The following is a 19679-nucleotide window of genomic DNA, read 5'->3' on the forward strand; positions in this document are numbered from 1 at the left end:
AAAAAAAAAGACTTTCTACAATTCAAACCCAAACTTTGAGGGAGATGATAAATCTTTGGACTCAGCATTCTGTCCACGGAAACAGATTTCCATCAGATTGCTCTGCTCCACGTGTTTGCCGATCTGCTGCCTGATCAGAATATTATACACAGATTACTTCAGGGCAGCCGTTTCTGGTGTCTGTACAAAACATCTGGTGATTGGACAGTGGTGTTATAGTTTAAAATTCAAAATTCCTGAGTGAAAATAGTTTACCTCATTAACACTGCCACCATTGGGAAGGAGCTCCCAGTGGCACAAGGACAGCTACTTCCCCTCTGCCATCAGATTCCTGAATGGGCAACGAACCACTGGCACCCCCTCACTTTCTCCAATTTTCTCGCACTGTTTATTTATTTTTCAAATGTAATTTATAGCAATATCTGCACCTGTGATGCTGCCCCAAAGTCAATGAGTTTTGTGACACGCTCATGACAATTAATTCTGATTCTGGATCCCTCTGGAATGAATGCCTGACCAACTCTTTTCCTCACAGAGTGCAAGTGTGGCCCCCTCGACCTCCTGTTCGTGGTGGACAGCTCAGAAAGTATCGGGGACCAGAATTTCCGCCTCGCCAAGCAGTTTATAATCACCGTGATTGAAAGATTAAGCAGAGATGAAAAGATCAAGGTGAGTTCAATACAGAAAGGATGGCCAGATTTATTCATGAAACAGCAGACAAAATAAAGTGACATATAATAGCGCCTACTGACGGCAGCCCTGCAGAAATGAGAGACATCCACACAGCACAGGAGCGAGCCAGTCACTGAACTTCAATTGGAATTCCTTGTGCTACTCAAGGAGACCGCCCACTTCCCATGAGGGGCAGACTGGCCTTAGGGAGCGATGTCAGTGCCTCGCGACATCATTCCCCATCCAGCGGCGTGCGACACGAGAGCGACGCTGCCCCCCAACCACCGGGCAGCACATGTCACCAACAATGGGCTTCTCCTCGGAAGGGGAGGGGGGCCCGCGCTATCTTGTGTTGGATGACTGGACCGTCTAACCACGCGGTCGCTCAGCTGGCAACAGTATCACTTCATTGCTCTTGCGAGGTGCGGTGGCAATCTCCGGGTTAATGAGGTAAACTATTTTCACTCAGGAAGCCTTCTTGAATTTTAAACTATAACACCACTGTCCAATCACCAGATGTCTTGTGCAGACATCAGAAATGGCTGCCCTGAAGTAATCTGTGTATAATATTCTGATCAGACAGCAGATAGGCGAACTCGTGGGGCAGAACAATCCGATGGAAATCTGTTTCCGTGGACAGAATGCTGAGTCCAAAGATTTATCATCTCCGTCAAGATTTGGGTTTGAATTGTAGAAAGTCTTTTTTTAAAAACTTTATTTATTCGTTCAAAAAACAAATAATATATGACATATACAACAATTAACCATAAACATGAATGTTATTTTTTTATAGAAAAAAAAAGAAAAGGAAAGAACCCCCCCCCCTCAGCCAACTCTCCCAAGGAGAGCCATAAATAAAGAAAAAAAAAGTATTAAAGAAAAATTAAATATACATATTAAGATCTAATCAATGTAAATTGAAATGTAAATATTCAGAATATAACAACCACTTATTAATAAAAAAATTATAATTATCACGCGAAGCATACGTAATTTTTTCCATTATTAAACAATATCTCATTTCATTATTGCCATCTATTAATATCAATCATATTTGTATCTTTCCACATACTAGCAATACATTTTTTCACTACAGATAAAGCTAATTATACAAAAGCAAGCTGAAACTTATCTAATCCCAAGCCTTTAAGAGGTTTCAAACTACCCAATAAAAATACTGTTGGATCTAAAAGTATTTTAATCTTATACTATTGTAGAAAGTCTTGAGAAACTTTATATATTTTAGCTAGAGCACAAAGTTCAATCAAAAATAGCTGGATCTATTAATGTGGAATGCAATGCACAAAACCCTCTGGAATTCTTTGCCCAAACACGAAGCAGATTAAAAGCAGAGCAGCGCGACATAAAATTCCCGCTGTTTTGCTAGTTGCTCCCTTAATTCATTTTCTCCAGAAGCTTAATAATCCTCATTAATATGTTTTTGGAGAAAGCACCACAAGAATACAGCGGTGACTATACTGCTGGACATGGCCTCAGGACCAACAGTACGTTGACAACTTCTCCCAGAAATAAACAACACTCCCTGTTTGTTCGCAAGTGTAATGTTAACCCACACATTGATAGTGGGTTTCAGTCCCTTTGTTAAGAATACTTCTCAAGCCAGTTCTAGACCAGGGCTAATGTGCACCTTAACTCCAGGGATACCGAGTCCACAATGCCCTGTGGAAAAAAAATTAGTCGAATCTCCAGTTCCACCAGGATCCATGGCCTTAATGAGATGCCCAGATCTTTAAAATATGAAAACAATTCTCCAATTTCATTTGTTCTCTACCAGAGGAAAAAATGCATCTCTTTTGATCAATATGAGGCTCATAAAAGTGTCCTGACCCGAAATTTTAAATTAATTTTAAATTTAGACGTATAGCACGGTAACGGGCCATTTTGGCCCATGAGTCCGTGCCGCCTAATTTACACCCAATTAACTTACACCCCCCGAACGGTGGGAGGAAACTGGACCCCCTCAGGGAAAATCCCACAAAGACACGGGAAGAACTTGAAGACAGCAGGGGATCAGACCTCGGTCCCGGTCGCTGGCGCTGTAAAGGCGGTGCGCTAACTGTTGCGCCAACCATGCAGACAAAGGTTTGCCATCAGCACAAATTGCTCAGTGCCCCTTACAGTCAGTGATTCCTCATAGAATCACTGAGCGTCCATGGATTCGCCCTCCTGCACTTCAGCGGTCTCCTCAGGCACACAGCCTACAGTCCAAGCCATCGGCAGCCCAAGCTCCAGACCCGAACCTCTGACGTCATCAGGAAGCCGTCGGCGCCCCTCGGCCCCCTCTTTCAACCCGGTTCCGAAGCCCTTTTAGCCAGTCTCAAGCCAGCAGTCCGCAGCCTAGGGCGAGTCCCTTGACCTGCAGCCTGCTTGGTTTCCTCGCCTCAAGTGAGCCCCTCGCTGGTCACCGTCCTTTGGATGGTCTCCTCAGATTCTTCTTCTGGGGGGGAGAGGGGGTGATGGCCACCCTGTTTTCTAGTTCCCTACGCTAGTCATCTCCTTCTCCGAAACCTGCAACCCCTCAAGGCTACTGCCGTACATAGGGCTCAGATCCCGAGGTCACAAGTTTTAAAAATAAATCACCGTTGGCTCCTTGCTTACCTGAGAATTTAACTCTCTTAAGGCTGCTATCCTTAAGATACATCCCCTCCAATGCTATAGATCTTTCCTCCGGGGCCCTCCCCAAAGCTGACCATTTCTCTTTCAGATGCCTGTGGCTCTTTCTACCTGAGCCTTTCACTCGGTAAATAAATTTGGTATGTTACGAGCCCAGAGGACCCCAATACTCAGCAGCAATAGATATTCACCAAGACAAATGGTTACTTAAACAAAAGTTGCTTTTAATTATCTTTAAACATGAAACTTTCACTTAACTCTATTGACTTTCTTAACCTAACAACCCCCTTCTAATTCTAATTGGACGTGTGTGTAATGTGGGTGTAGGTTCAGAAAAGTTCTTTGATTCACAATCCAATCTCACTTCTCACTCCTCCAAGTTCACTGGTTGCAGGCAATTGTTATACTGTGCACAGAATTTAACATTTATCAATTTCACCAGGCTTTGGTGCTTGAAAGGTAAATGGTTACCGCTCAGGAAGGTTCTTGTCAGTTTAGAGAGAGATTTGTTGTTTCAAAACACCCACAACTGATTCCTTTTTAATCAGCCACTCCAGTGTCTTTGTGATGAAACTTTCCCCCTCAGGGTTCTCCAGATGATAACCTCTTTCTTTCAAGTCACCACAGAGTTCCTTTTTGTTTCACTTATTCCAAGTGAAACATTAGATAGCCAGTCTTCTCCTCTTGCATGAACCACAAGGGCTTTGACCAGGCCGTCTTCCAGTTGGGCTTGCCAGCTTGTCCTATTCCAGTCCCAGCTACTTCTGCTGGCTGTATCACTGTCAAGTGATCTCTGTCTCTCTCTTTCTCTCTCTCATAAGCCACTTTCAGGTGGTCAGAATACCCCAACAAAAAGCTGCCTAAAATACCCAAATGTGGCTGTTGGGAGGCCCCCTGAAAGCAGAGAACCCTGACCCGAGGAGTACTTACCCAACCCTCCTCAGGTGGGTGTATTCTCTGCTTCCGAGCATTCATCCTAGGCACCTGAAAGTGGGTGGAACTACGGCCACAGTTGACAGGAGCTGGCGTTTGCTCTGCGGCGCCTCTCCTCGCTGAGGACCTTTCAGGTGCCAGAACAGTGTCTTCAGCACTGCCACCTGAATGTCACTTTGCACACACCCACAGCTGGCTCCAGAGCCACATTCTCCCAGCTATTCCACCTGAAAGCGGCTTGAGCGAAAGCCTGTTTGACCCTCTCTGCTTGCAAAACCACATGACCCTCTCAGAAAAGCAAGTTCTCTTCCAGACAGCAGCAGCTCCAACATGGTCTTTCATCTATTGCCTTTTGTAAACAACAATCCTTTAGTGAAGTCTTTGAGCACTCTTCAAAAACTCTTGCAAAATCTGTGGAGCCAATACATCTACCATGGGGAGAGCTCCAGTATTTTAAAGAAGATCTGTTTTAAAGTGTTTGTATGTGACCTACTCTAACAAACCTTTCCCAATTTATCTCCCAAAAAACATTTCTCTACATACTCTGTCACAGGCATGGGCTAACTTCCAGAGATGCTTTTTAATTGCCTCTGATGTGCTACCTCCTTAAAGGACTGGGGTGTATTTGGGCATAATGTTTAATATACTGGGCATAATGACAGGAATCCAGATGAAGGTGGTGGAGAGAGTCCATTAAACATTAAAATGTTTATGCTTGAGGGACCTGCCCTCCTTGTTTTTATTCCCCAAGGGAGTCGGTATCTGCTCCACTATTCTTTGCATTTGCCTGGGTTCAAGTGGGTCTTGTTCCTGCTCCAGGTACGGGCTGCACTAATTCTTCTTCCTTTCTCTCGTTTCCAGTTTGATGGCAAGGAGTCCAATGTTGGAGTGGTGCAGTACAGTCACGCTGGAACGGAAGAAATTGTCTCAATGGCTAGCAGCAACATCAATTCTCTGGCTGAGCTGAAAGTGTATGTCTTCCATTGTTTCACTAACCATTCATTGCTTCTTCATTTTTCTTGTTGCGCCGATGTCTCCCATCCAAGGCATGATGGAATAGCTTTCGAAATGGAAATAAAATGGCGAAAACGTGGGTCGATTGAGACAAGAAGCGGAGGACACGGGTTATGGGTGAAAAGTAGAGGTGGGGGTGTGGAACGAGCTGTCAGTGAAGGTGGTGAAGGGGGAGGGGAAGTTGGACAGGAAGATGGATCAGAAGGGGATGGAGGGATATGGTCAATGGGACCAGTTTGGGATGGACTAGATGGGCTGAAGGGTCTGCTTCTATGCTGTTTAGTTCTATGGTTCTAGATGTCTCAAAGGGATGAATGGAGGTTGAGAACAGGGAACTTACTCGGGTGTATTCGGGTATAATGTTTGATATACTGGGCCTAATGACAGGAATCCAGATGAAGGTGGGGGAGATAGTCTATCAACCATTAGTATGTTGGTGACACAGGTAGGCAGGGCGATGAAGAAGACGTTGGGCATGTTTGCCTTCAATAGTCAGGGCATCGAGCACGGGAGCAGGAGGGACATGATGCGACTATTGGTGAGGCCACACGGAGCATTGTACGGAGTTCTGGCCACCTAGCTAGAGGAAAGATATCACTCAGGTGGAAAGGGCACAGAAAAGAGTCCAGAGAATGTTGCTGGAGCATTGGAGGTTAAGGGAGGCCTTACAGAAGTTCATAAAAATCAAGAGGGCGGCACGGTTGGCGTAGCGGTTAGAGCAATGCCATTATAGCGCCAGCAATCAGGACCAGGGTTGGAATCCTGCGCTGTTTGTAAGGAGTTTGTATGTTCTCCCTTTGTCTGTGTGGGTTTTCCCCGGGGCTCCGGTTTCCTCCCACTGTTCAAAAATTACCGGGGGTGTAGGTTGATTGGATGTAAATTGGGCGGCCCGGACGTGTGCTGAAATGGCCTGTTACCATGCTGTATATCTAAATTTAAATTTTCCCCAGAGATTTTAGATTTAAGGTGTGGGAAGAGAGATTTAGAAGCGATTTGAGGTGTACATTTTAAGGCTGGGAACGGCTGCTGTGGAGTACGGGCAGTTTATCCGTGGTGGAACAGGGAACCAGTCTACTCAAAACCAAAAAGGAATGGAAAAAATGTGGTGATCTGACTAGTGGAAGGATGAGAGAAATGGTTCTTTATTTTTCCTAATCTCCAGAGCAATCAAGAACCTGAAGTGGATTGCCGGAGGAACGTTCACTGGAACGGCATTGGACTGGTCAAAGACTGCCTTCAGGGGATCGCTTAACCAAGCACGAGTGGCACTGGTGCTGACAGACGGGCGCACGGACATCCTGAGGGATCCCAAGTCACTGTCGTCACTCTGCAACACGGCCAATGTAGGCACCCCTCTTGCTCACTCCCTGCCTTTATTTTGAACCTTCTTTTCCATCTCCATCAGAGCCTGCAGGGTCTGGGGCTTCTTGTCCTTTGCGAGGAATATCGTGTGGGGTGCAGCAGGAGGAAAGTGGAGATTGTGTTCTCTCGCAGGAAGCTCATTTGTTGATGGGTAGCTCTCAAAAGAGCCAAGGTGCAAGAGGTTTCTTTCACAAGATGCTCCAACGTGGAGGGCACAGCCCAAGGATTCATGTTCCCCATGCAAGGCTCATTCAGAAAGTCAGGAGGCATGGGACCCTTGCTTTGTGGATACAGAATTGGCTCTCCCAACGAAGGCAGGGGATGGTTGTAGATGGTTCATACTGTGCATGGAAGTCAGTGGCCTGCAGTGTTCCGCCTGGATCTGTTCCGGACCCCCTTTCTTTGTGTTTTTCTTTCAATGAGCTGGATGGGGAAGTGGAAGTAGTAAGTTTGCAGATGACACAAAAGTGGATAGTATGGAGGGTTACCTGAGATTGTATATTGATAGAGCTAGGCTGCAAAGTGGCAGATGGCGTCTTACCCAGAAAAGTGTGATGTGGTCCACTTTAGTAGGTCTAATTTGAAGGCTGACTACAATGTTAATGGGAGGTCTGTGAACAGCGTGGACAACTGAGAGATCTTGGGGTCCGGGTCCACAGTGTGCTCAAAGCTGCTGCACAGATTGATAGTGTGGTTAAGAAGGCATATGGTGGGCTGACCTTCCTTAACAGTGGGATCAAGTTCAAGAGTCATGAGGTGATGCTACAGCGATATAAGACATTGGTTAGAGACCACTTGCAATAAGTTCTGATCACCTTATTGCAGGTAAAGATGTGGGCACTATAGAGAGGGTGCAGAGGAGATTTACAAGGATGTTATAGAGAGGGTGCAGAGGAGATTCACAAGGACACTGAACTTGATCTTTTCTTCTTGGAGTCAAGGAGGATGAGGGGTGACCTGATAGGGGTGTACAAGACATTGATGGTGTGGAGCCTTCTTCCCCAGGGCTGAAATGGCTATAACAAGGGGACATAGTTTCAAGGGGCTTGGGACTAAGTACAGGTGGGTGCAAGAGGAAAGTTCTACACACAGAATGGAACGTGGTTGATGCAGGTACAATGGGATCTTTTAAGAGGACATTAGATAGGTAAGTGGAACAGAGAAAAATGAGCAGTAATAAAGTAGGAAATTATAGGCAGTCGATAGAGTAGATGATAGGTTGGCTAAGCCGGTGAGCCTGCATATGTTCTATATTTAATGGTAATATACAACGGGGTATTTATATCTACAAGGAAAAAAAGGAGCGGCAAGTGGGAATAATTGGAGAACTCCTTCAAAGTATTGGTGGAAGTACAAAGGGCAAAATCTACCAGTTCTGGTATTCATATGAGTCGTGTCTCTCATGTTCCTGCCTCAACTACTTCTCCTGTTTCACCAAGCATCTCGCCTCTCCTCTTCCAGCTGCTGGAACCCTCCTGCTGAGGATTCGGTTACCATCGGATTCCAAAGCCTTTCCATCTCGACTCCCACTCTCTGATCCTGATGAGGCCTCGCTTACCGTAATTCTCACCACAGTGCTGGTTCTTGCACTCGGTCTGAAAATTAACCTGATGCTTAAAATTCGCGGCCTTGCTGTCATATCGCTCCATGCCCCTGTACAACCACCTCCAGCTCTTGAGACCTCTGAGATATGTGCTGTAAACTTCTTCGGAGCCCATGGTTCCGAGATCAACACTCCTCTGACACATTGTGAACCTGATATTTCCTACTCCTATGGAATTTCTTCCTGAGCTCGCAGATGCACATAAATTCCTCTTTCTTTCAGATAGTGGTGTGCCTCAGGGACCGGTGCTGGGACCATTGTTGCTTGTCATCCATATCAATGATCTGGATGAAAATGTGATCAATTGGATCATTAAGTTTTCAGATGACACTAAGATTGGAGGTGTTATGGACAGCGAAGAAAGTTTTCAAAGCTTGCAGAGGGATCTGAACCAGCTGGAAAAATGGGCTGAAAAATGGCAGATGGAATTTAATGCAGACAAGTTCAGATTTCAGATTTATTGGCTGAGGTGAGGTGAAGTGTGAGGTGTTGCATTTTGGAAGGTCAGTCCAAGAAAGGACGTACATGGTGAATGGCAGGACACTGAGGAGTGTGGTAGACAGAGGGACCTGGGAATACAGATACATAATTCCCTGAAAGTGGCATCACAGGTAGATAGGGTTGTAAAGAGAGCATTTGGCATATTGGTCTATATTGAGTACAGGAGTTGGGATGTTATAGTAAAGTGGTATAATACATTGGCGAGGCCAAATTTGGAGAATTGTGTGCAATTTTAGTCACCAAACTACAGGAAAGATATTAATAAGAGAGAAAGAGCACAGAGAAAATTTACAAGGATGTTGCCCAAACTTCAAGAACTGAGTTACAGGGAAAGGTTCTGACTTTATTCCCTGGAGTGCTGAAAAATGAGGGCAGATTTGATTGAGGTATTTAAAATTATGAGGGGGATAGACAGAGTAAATGTAGGTCAACTTTTTCCACTGAGGGCAGGTGAGAAAAGTTTAGGGAGGAACTTCTTTTCACAGAGAGGAATGGGAGTGTGGAACGAGCTTCCAGCTGAAGTGGTAAATGAGGGCTCAATTTGAACATTTAAGAAGGATTTGGACAGGTGCATGTATGGGAGAGGTGTGGAGGGCTATAGACTGGGTGCAGGTCAGTGGGACTAGGCAAGAAAAAATGGTTCAGCCTAGACTAGAAGGACTGCAGGAGGCTGTTCCTGTTCAGTTGTGCTCTATGGTTCTAGTTTTTGCTCGTATCTCCTTGCATGGTGTCGGGCTGGAAGGGCCCGTTACCATACTGTGTCATGAGAGGCAGAGACGGCCAGCATCTTTTTCCCAGGGCAGGAGCAGTAAACACCAGACGACATCTGTCCAAGGTGAAGGGAGAAAAGTTTTAAGGGAGACATCAAGGGACATGCTATTATTTCCACAGAGTTGTGGGTACATGGTGGTGAGGCTCGAACATTTAAGGGATTCTTGGATAGGGACATGGATGGAAGGAAAATGGAAGATTATATGTTAGGTAGGGCTTAATGTTGTTTTTGCTAGGTATATATGGGTGGGCCGAAGGGCCTGTCCTGTGCTGTTGTATTCTGTGTTATATTCTGTTATATTCGATGTCTTGTTACGAGCCCAGAGGACCCCAAGACCCAACAGCAATAGAAATTCACAAAGACAAATGGTTACTTAAACAAAAGTTGCTTTTAATTATCTTTAAACATGAAAACAGGATCAAACTTTAACTTATCACTATTGACTTAACTAACCTAACTTAACCCCCTTCTAATTCTAAGCGCACATGTATGCGATGTGTGTGTAAGTACAGAAAAGTTCTTTGGTTCATAGTCCAATCTCACTTCTCATTCCTCCAAGTTCACTGATTGCAGGCAATTCTTATACTGTGCACAAAATTTAACATGTATAAAGTTCACCAGGCTTTGGTGCTCAAAAGGTAAATTGTTACCACTCAGGAAAGTTCTTGTCGGTTTGCAGAGAGAGATTTATTGTTTGCTGGACACCCACAACTGATTCCTTTTTAATCAACCACCTCAGTGTCTTGCCGAAGAAACTTGCCCCCTCAGGGTTCTCCAGATGATTACCTCTTTCTATCAGGTCACCACAGAGTTCCTTTTTGTTTCCCTTATTTCAAGTGAAACATTAGGCAGCCAGTCTTCTCTTGTATGGACCAGGCTGAACTCAGCACTTACAACCCTTCTTCCAAATGGGGTTTTCCGCCATCTTGTCCTGTTCCAGTCCCAGTTGCTGTTGGTGACTGTAAAACTGTAGAACTGATCTCTTTCCCTCCCTTCTCTCTCTCTCTCTGAGAGAAAGCCTGTTCAACTCCCTCTGCTTGCAAAACCACATGACCCTTTTAGAACAACTCCAGACAATCTGCAGCTCCGACAACCTCTTTCATCTGTTGCCTTTTTGTAAACAATAATCCATTAGTGAAGTCACTTGGGCACTCTCTAAAGTTTTTGCAAAGGCTCTGAGGCCCCGACATGTCTAGCATGAGCAGAGCTTCAGTATTTAAAATAAGATCTGTTTTAAAGTGTTTGTATGTGACCTACACTAACAAGCCTGCCCCAATTTATCTCCAAAAAACATATCTATATAATCTGTCACACTCTCTAAACTAAACTAACATCAATGCTTGAAGAGACTCATAACCCTCTGTATTGCCTCTGCACTGTCCTCTGGTACTGACTTCCTGACAGCTTTCTCTTTTGGTCTCTCACCGGCCTTCCCCTTGTGACCCAGGTGGTCTCGGTTGGCGTGAGTGACATTTTCCGCAACGATCCAGCCTCCGAGACCCTGGATCAGATTTCCTGCCACAGATCGCAAACGCCAGGCCTGAGCCTGCAGCGCGACAACTTCTTGGAGCTGCTTGAGGACACGTTCCTTGAAAATGTGACTGCGTTCATCTGCAAAGGTACGCGGCAGCCAGTCCGAAACACAGCTACTCCCTTCCCTTTTATCAGCACCCAGTACTTCCCTTGAAGGATAGGTTCGAGTCTTGCTGGTGGTGGTGGGGGGGGCTTGAGATGTGAGAAGAGATTGGATAGGCTGGGTCTTTATCCCAAGGAAGATGGGTGATCTTACAGAGGTTTGGAGGCATGGAGGGAGTGTACACACAGTAAATGCTGGAGGAACTCACCCGGTCTCTCAACGTCCATAGGAGGTGACATTTCAGGCCTGAGCCCTTCTTCGAGATAAAGTAAAACTTCTGGTATCTGGCACCTATGGGGATTGGCAGATGCTGGAGACGTGAATTTTCCGGTTGCTGAGACTGGTGTGGATCTGCAAACTAACAGCGAGGTGTACCAATTTTATACTTCCGTATTTTTTTACTTATTTATATTCCACAATTTTTTTTTTGCTGGTTGATTGAATTCCAGATAACAGGGATCCAGATAATTGAATTCCGGATAACAGAATACTGTTCAAGCTATAAGAAGGCAGGCGTCTGAATTAAAGACTTGGGAGAGAAAAACAGGGTGAATGGGAGGGGGATCAGTGCAGACCAACAGACAAAAGGTGTTAATTGGATAGGTGAGAATTGATTTTGGCTCTGTGAAAGGAGACAGAAGGAATGGAGGGGAGAGAGAGAGGTTTCTGCTAACCTGCACTCCTCCCTCCCTTCCTTTCCCTTCCCCCTGCCTTCTTTCCCTCAGCTCCCCATCCCCTTCCCTCTCTATTCACCCAGCCATCCCTCCTCCCCTTGCTTGCTACTGTGCCCTCCCTCCGTTCTCCACCTATTTACTTACTGTCTTTGGGACCATGCTCCTCCACCCCACCCTTTTGTTTGGACACCTGCCGACACTCTTTTCCATACCTTGATGAAAGGCTCAAGCCTGAAATGTCGGTTACTTATCTTTATCTTTGGTACGTAAAGGACACCATTTGACCTGCTAAGTTTCTCCAGCACTGAGTTTTTACTAGAGAGAGTGAGAGAGACTGAGCTAGATAAGGGGGAAGAAGATGGGGAGGGGGCTTTAATTGAGAGCAGAGAAGCTAATGCCATCTGGTTGGAGGGTGCCCAGATGGAACTAGAGGTGTGGTTCCTCCAGTTTTGAGGGAATTAATGTCCGATTTCCCCAGGCAGACGGTTCCTGAACGAGGGGGTATAAGTTTCAGGTGAGAGAAAGCTTTAACAGGAACCCAAGGGGGCAACTTTTTTCACCCAGAGGGTGGTCTGTATCTGGAATGAGCTCCCTGAGGAAGCGGGTACAACTGCAACAGTGTTCAAAAGGCAGATACGTGGGTAGGAAGGGGCTGAGGAGGAAATAGACCAAATACAGGCGGATGGGACATGCGCACCATGAACAGGTTGGGCTGTCGGCCCTGCCCTGTACCATATGCCTCCATAATTTTATGTCGCCATTTTCCACTTTAAACAAAAACGGTGCTTGTAATCCAGTGAGTTACTGAGCAATATTGACATGTTGTGCTTACTTTTACAGAGAAGAAATGCCCAGACTATTCCTGCCCCAGTAAGTACACGTTTAATTTGCTTCCTAAAAACAAAGGCTGGAATGATGAGGAAGCGGGTGGAGGGGCCTGGGGGTGCTAAATGATCTTAAAGTGGCTGCCAACTGTGATAGGTTCCAGCAAGACCCTGTATTTTAAGGAGGAGCCAATGGAACATGTCCCGTCCATCAGTGAATGGGGAAGGAGGGTAGCCGGCAGTGTAATGGATGTTCCCGACATTGGGGAAGACCAGAACCAGGGATCACAGTTTAAGGATGAGGGGGAAGTCCTTTCACACTGAGATAAGGGAAAAAAATTCTCTCAGAGAGTGGTGAGTCTGTGGGATTCTTTGCCATAGGCAGTGGTTGAAGCCAGTTCCTTATCTATATTTAAGAGGGTGTTAGATTTGGCCCTTGTGGCGAAGGGAATCAGGGGGTATGGGGAGAAGGCAGGTACTGAGTAGATGATCAGCCATGATCAAAATGAATGGGGGTGTTGGCTTGAAAGGCCGAATGGCCTACTCCTGCACCTATTTTATATATTCTCTGAGATGCGAGAGGTAGGTTTTACACAGAGTGGTGGCTGCCAGGGGTAGTGGAAGCAGATAGAGTTGCGTTTAGGTATGCAGGGAGTTGAGGGATAGGGATCATGTGGAGGCAGAAGAGATGTAGCTTAACTTGGGCATCATATCCAGCATAGGCATTGTGGGCCAAAGGGCCCGTTCCCATGCTGTATGTCGTGATGTGATCTTGCCCAGCATATAATCGAATTATCACAGCCGACAGGCTCCTTCCACCAAGGTTCACGGCCAGTGGTAGTCGCCAACACCATTCTGAAATCTGATTGGCCCTGGTTCTTGACACGCCCTGTCCACGGGCATGTGTGACGGTGCCTGAAGCTTGTTCCCTTCCATTCAGTTGAGGAGCGACCTGTTGCGTAAGTGAGGGGAACCTGGGGTCAATGCAGAGACACCAAACTCTGCTCTGTGAGCTTTTCTGCACTCAGACCGTTGGGAACTATTTTTTGACTCAATGCTGTTTTGCTGCCTCCCTCTCGAGAGTGCCTGGAATTGATCCAATGCATCGTTACCAATCTCTTTTTTTTTAACTTAATTTAATATTTTTCAATAAGGATAAATAGACTTTTACAGAATAAATAATCTAATAATAATAAAACAAAACAACCCCATTAGCTGAGTGATTCTTCCCATGAAGCCATTCAGGGCAACAAGTTCCAGACTTCAGGGACTAAGTTACAGGGAAAGGTTAAACAGGTTAGGACTTTATTCCCTGGAGGGTAGAAGAATGAGGAGAGATTTGATGGAGGTATTTAAAATTATGAGGGGGATAGAGTAAATGTAGATAGGCTTTTTCCACTGAAGGTAGGTGAGATACAAATCAGAGGACATAGGTTAAGGGGAAAAATTTAGGGAGAACCTCTTCACACAGAGAGTGGTGGGAGCGTGGGACGAACTTCCAGCTGAGGTGGTGAATGTGGGCTCAATTTTAACATTTAAGAAGAATTTGGGCAGGTACGTGGATGGGAGAGGTATGGAGGGCTATGAACTGGATGAAGGTCAGTGGGACTAGGAAAAAAATGGTTCAGTATAGACTAGAAGGGCCAAAGGGGCCTGTTTCTGTACTACAGTGTTCTATGCTTCTATGGAGACAACATATCTTTTTCTTGTATCTAACATGGTTGAAGATACATTGGCAATGCTTTCTGTCTTGCCACCCTCCATGGACTGAAAATCACCTGACGCCCGGCCAAAATTATCAACAATTCACACATGCACTGGGGAAACTCAGCAGGCCACACAGCATCCATGGGAAGCAAAGGGGATACCAATGTTTTAGGCCTGGGTCCTTCACCATGTTTAACCCCAGTCAGCTAAGAGTATAAGTTGGCGATTGCAAATTCAATCTATCACAAGGAAGCCTCTCCCAATATCCCTTAACAAAATTCCAGCCACATACATGTCCAGAAAACAGTTTGAGGCGCCCCCCCCCCCCCCCCCCCCCCACCTTGATCCCAGGACTTGTTTGTATTCAGCAGAGAGCCACCAATGTAATAATATGTTTGGGACAGGGTGCAAGTCATGGAAGTGCAAGGTATGAAGGAAAAAGGGAGAAGCCCCCAAGGGTAACTATAAACTATGGGACCAGGAGCCAGTGGAGGCCAATGAATGCTCAAAAGGTGATTAGATAGCAAAAGAGTAAACTGAGTGGTCTTAAACATGAGTAATGAGAGTTTATTGTCAGTAGATGTACCATTGAACCGGAATTATTTGCTGCAACCACACAGGTATGTAAGATGCACCAGCATTGCAACTCTACAATTCTATGTTGAGACCACATTTGGAGTATTGTGTTCATTTCTGGCCGCCATATTACAGGAAAGATGTGGAAGCTTATGGAGAGGGTGCAGAGGAGATTTACCAGGATTGGGAAATAAGTCTGATGAGGCAAGGGATTTTTCTCTTTGGAGCTTAGAAAGATCAGAGGTCTATAAGATTATGACAGGGTGGGCAGCCAGTGCCTGTTTCCTAGGGCAGGATCAGCAGACACCAGAGGACATCTGTACAAAGTGAAGGGAGGGAAGTTGAGGGGAGACATCAGGGGTAAGTTTTTTTTTAATGCAGAGAGTTATGGGGGCCTGGAATGCCTTGCCGGGGAGAGTGGTGGGGATGAAACATTAGGGCTATTTAAGAGACTCTTAGACAGACACATGGATGGAAGGAAACATGGAGGGCTATGGGGTTAGTACTTTTTTAAAGAATATATGGGTCGGCACAACATCAAGGGCTGAAGGGCCTGTACTGTGCTATGTTCTAAATAGCCACAGTGTGCCAGGACAGAAAAAGAAATATAAAAGGATGGATAAATAAATATTTAAATTTTATTTGCAATGTCGTGGAAGCTGATTCTGCCATTAAAACTCTTGCTGCCCAATTACACCCAATTAGGTGAGGTACAAACCAGAGGACTTTCTTCACACACAGAGTGGGGAGAGTTTGGAACGAGCTGCCAGCTGAATGCAATCTCCATTTTAACATTTGAGAAAAGTTTTGACAGGTTCATGGGCAGGAGGAGTGTGGAGGGGACAGCGCCGGTTTCAAACCCGGGTCGCCGATGCTGCACTGCCACTGCCACAATATTACAACTGGGGCGATTCAGGCTGGTTCATCTAATCGTTCTTTTAGTGCCCTTCAGAAATCTCTCCTAAAAGGATGGTGTTTTCTCTGCAGTTCAGTTCAACACTTCCACCGACATCATCTTCCTGGTTGACAGTTCCACCAGCGTGGGGAGGAAGAACTTTGAGATCACCAAGACCTATACCAAACGAATGGCGGAGCGTTTCCTGGATGCCAAGGTCAAGAGGGGTGCCACAGTCCAGGTCTCAGTGATCCAGTACAGCAAGGGCCAGGTAGTTGAGTCGCACTTCTCCAACAACTACACACAGGTGGCAGAGAACATCGACCTGATGAAGTTCATGAACGATGCCACGGATGTTGGGGCGGCCCTGGACCGTGTGATTCGGTACTACCAGAGCAACAGTCGTAACGCCAAGAGGAAGGTCCTCTTGTTCACGGATGGCCGGTCCCAAGGTGACCTGGTCTACGCCATTGAGCGGCAGGCCCAGGAGGCCAAATTGGGAAAGATCGCTCTGTACGTCATTGCCGTGGGTGACCAGGTCCACGAGAACAATCTCCGGGCCTTAGTAGCCGGCAAAGCAACTGACTATGACATGGAACGTGATGCACACTTCCTCTTCCGGGTAAAGGACTACCCCTCTCTCCTGAAAGGTGTATTTTACCAAACTGTTAGCAAACAGATGTCCTTGGATTAACCAATGAGGAAATTTCCATGCCCTCCTAAGCTGTTTTATTTTACATATTTTTATAAAATGGTTACTTTTCTTTGAGGATCTGCTTTCTTAGGATTTGTATTGTCTTTTTGAAGAGTAATTTTGTTCAGGAATGCTCCTCCGCTGCTGTGTCCCTTCACCCTACTCGCACCCTCCGCTCTCCCCTCTCCTTCTCACAGGCCCTGGGCCTCTCTGCCTGTTAGCTGCCAGGGTGGGAACACTTTGCCTTTCCATGGATGCTCCTGGTTGAGGCAGTCATGGCCACAATTTGCCAAGGTCAGAACGAGCTGACACGATCTGAGCAAGCTGCGCCTGAGATTTTCAGAGAGAACAAAAAGGTAGAAATTGGTCCGAGATCCCCCCAGGCTTGTGGATGGCGGTAAAAATTCCCAACGTACTGTGGAGACTGGGAAATTAACATTGCTCAGCTATTGAGGGCAGCTGCCTCGGTGTGGCATTTGACTCCTTATGTCTGCCAATTCTGGGCTGCTTTTGAAGGTCTCAGCAGCGCACGGTCACCTGCTGATGCCCAGAAACCATTAAAGGTGTGAGGTGTCAGCCTGATCATGACAGGAGAATGCCTCTGCCCACCCTTGGGAAGTGGTATAAATTCGGGTTGTATGAGTAGAGCCTCGGACCAAACACAACCTGGTCCTAATCATTCCCTGAGCCCAAACATGGGCTGGGTTCACTCACAGCCTGGGTCCAACCACAGCCTAATCATGACTTGGGCCCAACCTGAACCTGGGTCTGGGCTCAGTCAGAATCTGGCCTAAATCAGGCCCACAGTCACCCTCAAGCTGGCAACTTGAATGGTGTCATTTGGCAGTCTGTACATTGCACCCTTCAACTCACCAGGGCATTTGCAGAAAGCTCCACCCCTGCTTCTTCCCCCTCATTATGATTTTATTCCTTCAGAAGCCTCCACGGAACCCACTAACGTTGTTGTTCTTTGCTATTATTCTGTACAATTGGAGTCAGTTTATTTTAAAGGCAGAGTAACTACAGGTGACTGAATGGACAGTGGACACTTAATAATGCAAAAGGATCTGTTCCACTCGATTTCCAGTGGATCACTAGCAGACCACCAGCCCCCCACGATCACCAGTGATTACAATTTCCACTTGAGTACTAGTCAGCCACTAATTCTACTTGGCCACCAGTGGATCACCAACTCCACTTGGCACCAGTGGATCACCAACTCCACTTGGCACCAGTAGATTACCAGCCCCCATTGAGTAGATCACCACTCAATCAGCAAGAGGTTACCAGTTCCACTATTCAACCAGTAGACAACTGCCAGGCCTCCTGTCCGTTGCCAACTCCGCTGAGACCACCAGCAGGTCACCAGTCCTGCATCCTACACAGCAACCTGCAGATAAAACACTGGTTGAAAATGTTCCTGGGATGACCTTAAGATGTGGGACTGACTGACTGGTTGGATTTTCCACTGGCCAGTCACCATGAGTCTCATCAATTCAGGTCACCTTACCCCTTGTTGATTCAGGTCACCTTACCTCAAAGTCCTGTCAGTTACAGAGAGCAGTGCATTGATCAAGGATGGTCAAGGGATAGAGGAGAATGGTTGTAACTTATTAGAGCCCCTCAAAATACGCTGTCGAACACCATACAGCCTGACAAAAGTGTGGAATTGTTGTACATTTTCTAGGAACTTATCGTGGATTTTCTCAGAACTTTCTAAAGAAGCCTTGAAAGAGATTGCAATGTGTGGATTCATGTGGTAAGTCTTCCCAAGATCTGCTGAGACTGTGTCCCACCCTTTGCTCGCAAAGGCCATGCGGAGGCCGTCAGAGGAAGCAATCGTACGCATGGACAAGGGGCCATTGTATGTGTGGGAATGGGCTTCAAGGGGCGGCTGGTTCTCCTGAAGGCATTGAGGGGAGAAGCGAGGAGGCGGTTGGTCTGGGACAATTTGTGGAAGGACTGCTGGATGGGTGAGAAGCTAAAGTCTGATGAGTCAAGCTGGTGGTTGTTGCCATTCATAGGGGCCATCAACCTCTCTCCACCCCTGTCAATCATGGGGCCATGAGTGAAAGGCAGGTCTTACTCAACAGGTCAATTATGTGAAGATTTATTGACAATGCACGATGAGTTGTAGACACTGGTGGGCTTGTAATACCACAGGGAATGGTTGATACTGGGCACAAAGCTTTATAAGTGCTGACCATACCAAGACCTAATCGTTCAACATTTTATTTTAATGAACAATCAGCAAGTAACCATTTAGAAAGTAAATAAATGTTTTCTTTAAAGTAACCTTATATTGGTGCTATGAACATAGAGGGCTGCTGGAAAGAAAATGGAATTTACAACCCTTCACTTGTTGGACCATGTGTGAGGTGAAGCCTGCTTTATTTTGTCAAATTTATTTTGTATTTGTAAAATATAGACTTTTTTAATATTACGGGACCTACATCATTTTTGCGATCATGTTTGTAATGACACGGTTGGAGATCATTTAAGGATTGGATTATCAGTGTTCAATAAAGATTTCCATGTTCACTGCCGGTACTTTTAATTTTCTTTGGAATATTTCTTGTGAAATACTTGATTCAAGATTTTTTTTTTATCGTCATGTAATAAAACAGAAAAATGAATATTACATTCAATTTCCTTTAGTCTGCCATACAAATATTCGCCATTCAGCAGAAATTGCCCGGTGCCCCTTACAGTCAGAGAAAGAGAACCAAAAGAGGGATCCCCACCCCCTCCCCCTCAGTTCACTGAGTGTTCCCACAGCCTCTGCAGCCACACAGTCCAGTCCAAACTGTGGGCAACCCGAGCCTCAACGCAATCAGGAAGGTCTCCAGCGGCCTCGGTATCTCAGTTCCGACACTTAGCCCCGGTGTCGAGCCAGTCTCCAGCAGTTCGCAGCCTGGTGCGAGTCCCTTGGCCATAAGTCACCTGCAGCCCATGAGCTCCCCTCACCTGGAGTCACCAACAGCCTGCCACTGCCTGCTGTGCATTCTTCGGAAGCAGAGCCCCCCCCCCCCCCCCTGCTGGTCCACCGTAGCCACCGTCCCATAGGATTGTCTCCTCTGCTTCTCCCTCTCAGACTAGGAAGTTCTCCCCATTACTGATACCCCGCATCAGTCCTCTGCTTCCCTAGAGGCCCCTGCTGAATATAGGTGCCGCCATCTTGG

The 19679-nt window shown here is 46.2% G+C and overlaps 1 protein-coding gene across 1 annotated transcript in view; it reads left to right on the forward strand.

Moving 5' to 3' along the window:
- Window positions 1-19047, forward strand: part of col6a1 (collagen, type VI, alpha 1) — a 103481-nt gene extending 84434 nt beyond the window's left edge. Inside the window, exons 30-35 of the mRNA XM_069933939.1 lie at window positions 536-669; window positions 5101-5210; window positions 6416-6596; window positions 10939-11110; window positions 12642-12671; window positions 15896-19047. Of these exons, the coding sequence (XP_069790040.1) occupies window positions 536-669; window positions 5101-5210; window positions 6416-6596; window positions 10939-11110; window positions 12642-12671; window positions 15896-16497 (1229 nt within the window). The 3' untranslated portion in view covers window positions 16498-19047. The remainder of the gene's footprint in view (window positions 1-535; window positions 670-5100; window positions 5211-6415; window positions 6597-10938; window positions 11111-12641; window positions 12672-15895) is intronic.
- Window positions 19048-19679: the final 632 nt, after the last annotated feature.

Source organism: Narcine bancroftii, chromosome 4 (assembly GCF_036971445.1).
Source record: "Narcine bancroftii isolate sNarBan1 chromosome 4, sNarBan1.hap1, whole genome shotgun sequence".
Classification (NCBI taxonomy): domain Eukaryota; kingdom Metazoa; phylum Chordata; class Chondrichthyes; order Torpediniformes; family Narcinidae; genus Narcine; species Narcine bancroftii.